Source organism: Patiria miniata, unplaced genomic scaffold (assembly GCF_015706575.1).
Source record: "Patiria miniata isolate m_02_andy unplaced genomic scaffold, ASM1570657v1 HiC_scaffold_24, whole genome shotgun sequence".
Lineage (NCBI taxonomy): Eukaryota > Metazoa > Echinodermata > Asteroidea > Valvatida > Asterinidae > Patiria > Patiria miniata.
The window spans coordinates 22,364,373-22,372,419 of NW_024037063.1; the positions used below are offsets into that span (position 1 = coordinate 22,364,373).

The following is an 8,047-nucleotide window of genomic DNA, read 5'->3' on the forward strand; positions in this document are numbered from 1 at the left end:
AATTATGACGTCGCAATAAAGGCAGGCAATGAGTACATCACCATCTTTTCTTTAAAAACATTGGTTAAAGTGGTCAGAAATTGCCTCAGATTGCACCACAGAGCATCTAAAATCCAAACAAATTGGGGGCCCTTAAGCGGGCCCTGAACCTCACGCCGAGATTTTTTTCGGCCCACTTTTTTTGGGGGGCCAAAAAAAAGTTGCCCCCCCCCCCCAAATTGTGTTCTGGATTCGCCCTTGGGTGAGTCCAGCATGCTCACAATGCAAAATACAAATGTCCAAATTCAACATTTGTATTTAAAAACGCTAATAACGAGTTCTCTTTTTTGAATGGGGGGCCGGGGGGGGGTGTTGACTGCTGTACGTGATGTGTGAGGTTTTTCACACCTTGAGAACGCATAATGGACCGATCCAGTAAGCCCCTCCCACTGGGCACGTGGGCAAATTAACACGTGCTCCTCTCCAATGTCACACTACATTTCCTGCCGCGCGCATCATACGCGTGTGCACGCATGTCGGACTTTTGTGCACGCGCATGTCGGACATAAATCACGGCTGTGATTGGTCAGAATATCATGGGGCGGTGCTTACTGGATCGGTCCATAGCGCGCGCTAGCGCTAGCGCGGCTGCAGATAGAGAGTTAAAGCGCCCTCATTCGACAACCAATTCATGAATTATTATACAACAGACGGCGTGATGATGGGCGAACTCGGTGAGAAATCCTCGTAAATTAAATTTGCACCGATTATTCGTTCGATATTTCAGGTCCTTTGAACCAGCGCCTAGGTATTTGACATCAAGGTAATATGTATGAAATACTGGGCTTAAATGTTCGTAACAGGAGAGTTAGGAATAGGAATCTTCTCTGTGGGGGCCAGCTCAGGTGGGCCTGGGGGAGGGGTAAGGAGTAGGTGAGGGGGGGGGGGGGGGGGGGGGGGGGGGGGGGGGGGGGGGGGGGGGGGGGCGGGGGGCGGTGCGCGTTTATCAGCAGAACTTGGGCAGGAATAAGATTTGCTGGGAGGGCTGATCTAATTTGGGGCGTTCTTTAAAATGGATTGTGCATACTGGCACTACTGGAATCGAAGATTTGCAGCTCATTCTTCATGTTCTTGAAATGGTTTTTGAGCTGGTTTCTATTGGGGTAATGGGTTTATTAAATATCATCAGAACTCTCTCTAACAATCATCTGCCGGGGGGGGGGGGTGGGGGCAGATCTCTCTCCACCCCCCCCCCCCCCCCCCCCCCCCCCCCCCCCCCCCTCTGGATATGCCTGCGCTGGGCATCTTCAGTGCAGTGCCGGTCCAACAGCGAAAACAATTGGGGAATTATACACTTCACTAAATGCAGAGGGAAACCTCTTTTATAGTTTTTTTTTTGGGGGGGGGGGGGGGGAACAGACAAACAAAAAGCAGCAAGCAGGTCATTATACCCATTCACGTTAAACTACTTTCCCTAGTATAACTGCAGAAACAATGGCCAGTATTGGTGGTGGTATGCAGAGATGGGCTGGGCGTGTCGCCTTGGTAACAGGTGCATCTGCTGGGATTGGCCAATCAACAGCGAGGGCGCTTGTCAGACACGGAATGAAAGTCATTGGCTGTGCCAGGAACATCAAAACAATCGAGGTAAAAATAAAAGACTTATTACATCTGGTGAGAAAAAAAGTTGAAGAAAATTCTTCAATATTATTTATTTATTATTAACTGTTTTCCCTCAAGTTGTTCTTCTGATATTAATTGGTACTTTTTCCTTTTTTATTTTAACACATAACAAACTCACTTTTTCTATAAACAGGTATTGGATTGATAAAAAAAGAGTTTTATTTGGGATTACAATATTTGAGTTACTCTTACGCAGACACAGATTCATCTTTAAAACAGCCTGGGTTCCAATCTTCGACACTGATAGGGAGGCAGAGACCAGTCTGCCAAATTAATGGTGGGCCATGAAATAATTGAAATTTGTAAAGTGAAAATTCCATAATGAAACATGGGTGAAATTTTTCACGCCGAGTTATGAACCGGCTGCAAGATTCCAGTCTCGAACCACATCTGTGAAGTTACCTGCAAAGAATGCCATATTTTGTAACTTTGCAGGAAGATGCTAAGGTTTTATCTGGGGACACTTCCGTCACTGGTTCCCTGCATGCCATCAAATGCGACCTGACAAAAGAAGAGGAAATCCTGGCAATGTTTGCTGAGATCAAAGAGAAGTTTGGAGGCGTTGACGTCTGTGTCAGCAACGCTGGGATAAATCATGCCGACTCCATGACTTCACCTATGGGAATACTGAACGGAGAGACAGCGAAATTGAGAGACATGTTTGAAGTAAGATCACTGAATTGTCATCCAATATATCTTTGTCATTATCCTCAACCTCCCAGGGTATTGTGTCTAGTAACCCTGCCCAGTGCAACAACTTGCAACAGTTGTTGAATCAAGAAACCTGGCTAATCTAATAAGATCCATCATGTCAAAAATCTCAAGGCTAAGAGTTTGTGGCACCAACTGCAGCAGGATACAACTGTGGCATTGTTCAATGGGACTAGCTCTCATTGTCTCAGAATTGGCTGTTTCAACATCCACTGGTGTTGATGGCTCAATGCAGCAAGGTCCCACAGACTTTTACACTTGATGTTCTGTGTTGCATCTGGCAGGGTTACGGTTGATGTGGGGTGCTGAGGTCCAATGGTTACAGTGTTCGACTCACGTGCCGTGGTATGTGGGTTCGAACCCTGACAGGGAACATGGTGCTTGTGTACTTGGGCAAGGCACTTTACTACGATTGCCTTTCTCCACCCAGGAGTATAAATGGGTACCTGGGAAGGTAGAGACCAAGTTGTGCTGATCTCGACCTGCTGCATAAAAGTAATCTCACTCCTGATAAACGGGGATAATAATTGTAAATCGCTTTGAAACATTAGGTATAAAGTGCTGCATGTATATAAGCACCACATCATTATTTATGTAGTTTTGTTTTTGACAGTCATATTATTTTATCGACAGGTGAATGTCTTGGCGGTGGCCATATGCTGTCGGGAGGCCGTCAAACAAATGGAGGAAAAAGGAGCGACAGACGGTCAGCTGTTGGTGACCAACAGGTAGCGCCTTGATACTAATTCTCAAAGATTTGCTGGTCCCAGAGGGCCAGCCTAGCGTCCTTTTTGCACCTATTTGACTGACCGACTGACTGTCACTTGTGAAGAGGGCCAGGCAGTGCTATCTTATAGGAATACCCTGTTACCAATAAATGAGCGTAATCCTGCCCAGTGATTAGACAGATGCATTTAAATACTTCCAGTGAATGGGCATTCTAAATTGACCTATCGCCGTTTGCGAGTTAGCCACGCCCCTTAGACAACAATATGGAATTTGTGTGCACTAAGTTCTGTTTGTCTCAGATTTTGCGCATTCCGCATCCATTTGTGTATAATGTAATTGGACAATATTTCACAAGCTGCGTTGTCGTGATTCTAACGCGATTCTACCATGATAGGTCAATTGAATGGAATTAAGTGCACTGAAGGACAAGGCTTGTCCTTCTTGTTGCAGTCAGTTCCATACAAAAATGGTAACCTTTTCTCTCTATTAAAAAAAAAAAAACGATTTTGGGGAGTTTGAAGGTTGGAATCTGGTATCTGTCCTACTAACAGCATTTTTTCTCTTTTTCCAGCTTGTCTGGTCACCGACTGACAACTAAAGATACTTACTTTTATGCCGTCACCAAGCATGCTGTGACCGCATTGGTAGAAGCCATCAGACGAGAACTGAGGGAAAAGAAGAATCACATCCGAATCGCGGTATGATGTCAGATTGTGACTAGACTATGAAAGAATTACTTTATGGGACTAGATAAAAATTCTAGCATGAAAGTTTGTTTCCAGTCCATTATTATATCAAGTAAATAAAAGATTGCTCTTAACTCAAGTCACAAAAAAGGTATCTTTTATTTACTTGAAAAAAAGTATTTTTTAACTGTTTTGGATTTTTCATTTCCAGCAAATCTCACCCGGCATAGTTGAGACAGAATTTCGAGAGCGTATGTATCCTGGTGACAATCGTGACAAGGCTCGAAAACTGTACAAAACAATGGAGGTAAACTGGATTCTTTTATTAATTTTCCTGCTCGAATCTTGCTAATAGTCAATTATCTTAGTTGATCCAAATTACGTGGCTGCGGCTTGCATTTCCGCATGATTGTATAGAAGCAGCTGAAGCCTTGTACCATAGACATTTGGTATTGTGACCCTTAGCCGAGTGATTCAGGCACAACCTATGCCTTCAGCTCTTGATTCTTGTTTCTCAACTGTAATTTCGTGTTATTACTTTCGTTGCAGCCATTGTTAGCAGATGACATCACTGACAGTATGCTGTATGTACTGGGGGCCCCAACCCATGTTCAGGTATGTGCACAACCCGTCTTGAAGTTTTTTAATTTTTTATTTCTAATTAAAAATGTACCCCGCTTATTCCAAAGGAACCCTTTATCTCAGCAAGTTTCATACTAATGCAACTTTTGCCCGTGTCTGAGGAGCGGGCCAGCCTAGTGTTAATGGGCTAAATCCGGCCCATCCAGTCATTCTGAATCAATTAAATAGAATTTTGTGACTTATGACAATGAGACCAGCTTTTTTTACTAGATATACCTAGTCTCTTTTTTACAGAAAGACTCTGTATATCTTGAGCCAAAAAAATCAGTGTCTTGCACTGTTGATAATTATGAATAAGAATTTCGACCCCAAAAAATTGAAAGCTTGAGGCAACTTTTTGTTTATAAGTGTTGGAAATCTACTCCATATTGTAGTCCACAGTAATTGAGGCTGCTTTCTTACAAAATGTTTTACATACTTTTTTCCCCTTTAGGTGCATGACATCCTCATCAGACCAACAGAACAGAAGTTTTGATGAAAACACCATGTGCATGTTTCAAGCAAACTGTACTTTAAGTGAGATTGAATGAATCAAAACTCTGGACCATGTCCAATTGCCTTCCTTTTTTTCATAGTAATAGAACAAGTTTTATCTTTTTAGTCAAAATTAGTAACAAGTTCATTTTAAAACATACCAAAAGCTTTTTTTCATGCAAGATATTTATCAAATGCATTAACAATCAGGAAGTACGGATTTATATGCAATTGTCAGTCTTGATGGATTTATGTTAAAATAAATTAAAACCTCATAATTTTCTGAGAGTATTTTGTGTCATTTGGATTACTGAAATTTTAAAGGAAAATTATGTGAATGAATGTGATTGATATTGAACTACTAAGGATTTAGTGAGGCAGATAGGTGAAACATTTGGTGGATTGTTTATTTGATGATACAGGCAGGAATTTGACAGTCAGAGTATGTTCAGGCATGCAACTGGGAAGTCACAAAAAGAGGAAATTCAAATCTGTCCAAGATTTTGTACAGTGTTTTTCTATTTCGAATGGCACACATGGGAATTAAAAAAGAGAGGAAATCAGCTGATCCTAGGAAAAGTTGCATGCCTGTGTCTTAAGAAAGATATTTAGCTCTACGGCCATTGCAGATTTGTCCGTTGAAAAAAATACAGGTAAAATAACAAGCCATTTTCAAAATTTTTAAAATGGCTGCCATTGCTTGTTATTCTAACCAGATTTTTTCAAAGGACAAATCTGCGTCAGCCCTATAGCCAAATATCTTTCTCATGACATACACTGACTGTGTGCCAAATGCTGTGTTTTTATCATCACCGATCTGCCGTACTAGTTAAAAGATTTGATAATGTGGCAATGATTATGACATCGACAAGACCACCACAAAACTGCTGGCTAAAACCATGAATAGTATTTGGTTACTTCTTTCTCAAGGTTTAAAAACAACGTACTTCTTAAATATACTAGATACAAACATGTAGGTTTGGGATACATTATCTGCAATTTGAATATGAAGTTAAATATCAATTGTGGGCGAATCACGTTTTTACTTGTCATGGAATGGACACAGTACAAGTGTTCGTTAATAAACAATGGAGTATTCAAGTAAAACAGGGTATAAAATAGAATGGTTTATTTCAATGAGCTATCAATTGTGTGTATGCTATTCTGTCACTGATCATGAACGAATGCAGGAAGAAACATGTTCCATAATAAATTTTCTCCAATGGAGAATGTGTATTTAAATAAAAATGGACGTAATGCAGTTTTTTTTTCCAATGAACTTGGAGTGTTGTTTGTCACAGACGAGCTCTCTGAAGAAGTTTGTTTTATACTTTAAAAAGGTCATCAATCCCCCCCCCCCTTCAGCAACTTCATGGGAACAATGAAATCATTGTGTTCAGACTTCTTTTTAAACATTATTTTTACCCAAAAATACAAAAGAAATAAACATGATGGACTTTCACTTACTAATTAAATCAAAACTGACAAAAATGAGGAAAATTATTTACATATGTTTCCTTGCCCCCTTTTGGGGCACTGAACGATCTTCAACTATTGATTCATTCATGAAGTGTAACTGCCACAAATGTTGGTCAGATTGCATTAAAGTTTTAACAATTGGCGGTCATCCTGATGCCCATCTTAGTTGCAATGTTAATATTTAACTGCAACATCCTGATGAAACAATTTTCCAGAACAGTCATGACAGTGATTTCTCAGCTAGAAAATGTTGGCAATATTTTGAGTAGGATGGTTGGCAAATTATGAGATTGCCGTTTTAATGCAATAGATCATCTGGGGTGCTAGTACGACCATTCCAAAACAAAATTTCAAGAATTGAGTTCTAGCGCCCCAGTTACTGCTGGGTCAAGTTTGAACCCTAAACAATGACTATAAAACATTCTTCAAGGACATTTCAATCTGAAAATCCAAGGACTGCCTGCTCTTTGTTAACAGCAGAAATTCCAAGAAGTAGGATTTAACGTCAATAGTGAACAGCTCAAAATGTGTCGCCATCAGCTATTTTCCTTGAAGACAAGACAGGTAGCCCAACATTCCTTTTCCAGTGTAGCAATGCATCGCAGACTCCTGTATGTAGAAACCTCAAATTACTGAAAATCCAATGCTTTATTTACAAGACTTGATATAAACAGTCAGTTCAGTTTCACTTTCTCCGTTGGAAGACGTTGCCGCGACCTCGGCCGCCTTCATTTCCTCGCCCTCTGCCTTTTGCTGCCGCTGTTTAGAGAAGGGAAAAAAGAAATTCAAAATTTTAATAGGGAATTTAATACACACCTCAGGCTCAATGAATAGAAAAATGGCTAAACAAATAAAATATCTGCACAAACATCTTGATGAATTAAATAATCGAAAATGGAAGTAGCCTAAACATTAGGTTAATAAGTTGATTGATTCTTAATCTTTGCATATAAATTCCTGTTGAGGATTTGATTAAACAAATAATTCGATGATGATTTTACAATAAATTTGCAAATGACAAAAAAACTGGACTTTCTCTGTTTACCTTGTGCTCGTAGAATGGCCGATTTTCCTCTTCCAACTGTGCCCCCTTTGTTTCCAGTTTTCTTAAACATCGGTGCATTCTTCAACATGTCCGGCAGTATTAGAAATCTGATCTTGCTACCACGGATAAAGACGTGTTCTAGCTGCGCAACCCTGCCATCTCGGTACGTGACTGTGATGTTGGTCATCTGGCAGTTCATGTTGTCTTCAGCTTCGATCAACTTTCCCCGGTACACCTCCCCGGTATTTGTCTCGCAAGTCACGACGTGACCCTCTGCTTCGTGCAAAACCTTGATGGGAACACCAATCGACATCTTGCCTTCAAGTCTGGTAAGTTAATCAGCCAAAATAATAAATCTTCGAATCGATGGAGGTGGATTTTGAACTGTTTTACTCCCGCGCACTTACAAATCTTCCCGTAAACACGTTCAGCGTACGTTTGTTGTTGGTGATTATGCGAAACAAAATGCCCCTTCTAAATAAAGGTGCATCGGGGACAAACGTTGCGTTGATGATACGCAAAGGGTATTATTTAGAAGGGTGCATTATATATTGTGTAACCAAATATTTAACCTTGTCTACAGGGTATATCATGAGTCGTATGACATTTGTTCAGCGCA

General features: G+C 40.7%; 2 protein-coding genes across 4 annotated transcripts; one reads left to right on the top strand and one right to left on the bottom strand.

Moving 5' to 3' along the window:
* Positions 1–645: 645 nt before the first annotated feature.
* On the top strand, positions 646–5,295 carry LOC119731691 (dehydrogenase/reductase SDR family member 11-like). 3 transcript variants are annotated; one of them, XM_038204903.1, is made up of 8 exons: positions 646–713; positions 1,458–1,626; positions 2,098–2,328; positions 3,007–3,101; positions 3,674–3,800; positions 4,000–4,095; positions 4,338–4,403; positions 4,864–4,939. In XM_038204903.1, the coding sequence occupies exons 2-8, from the start codon at positions 1,474–1,476 to the stop codon at positions 4,903–4,905; spliced, it is 810 nt and encodes a 269-aa protein (XP_038060831.1). In that variant the 5' UTR covers positions 646–713; positions 1,458–1,473; the 3' UTR covers positions 4,906–4,939. The 3 variants fall into 3 exon arrangements, with proteins under 3 accessions (XP_038060831.1, XP_038060830.1, XP_038060832.1); XM_038204902.1 differs by having other exon boundaries at positions 695–802; positions 4,864–5,295; XM_038204904.1 differs by lacking the exon at positions 646–713 and adding an exon at positions 721–804 and having other exon boundaries at positions 1,468–1,626.
* A 691-nt stretch (positions 5,296–5,986) lies between these two features.
* Positions 5,987–7,893, bottom strand: LOC119731699 (small nuclear ribonucleoprotein Sm D3-like). Its single transcript, XM_038204917.1, has 2 exons — positions 7,429–7,893; positions 5,987–7,142 (listed from the first exon to the last, which is right to left on the bottom strand). The coding sequence occupies exons 1-2, from the start codon at positions 7,739–7,741 to the stop codon at positions 7,069–7,071; spliced, it is 387 nt and encodes a 128-aa protein (XP_038060845.1). The 5' UTR covers positions 7,742–7,893; the 3' UTR covers positions 5,987–7,068.
* Positions 7,894–8,047: the final 154 nt, after the last annotated feature.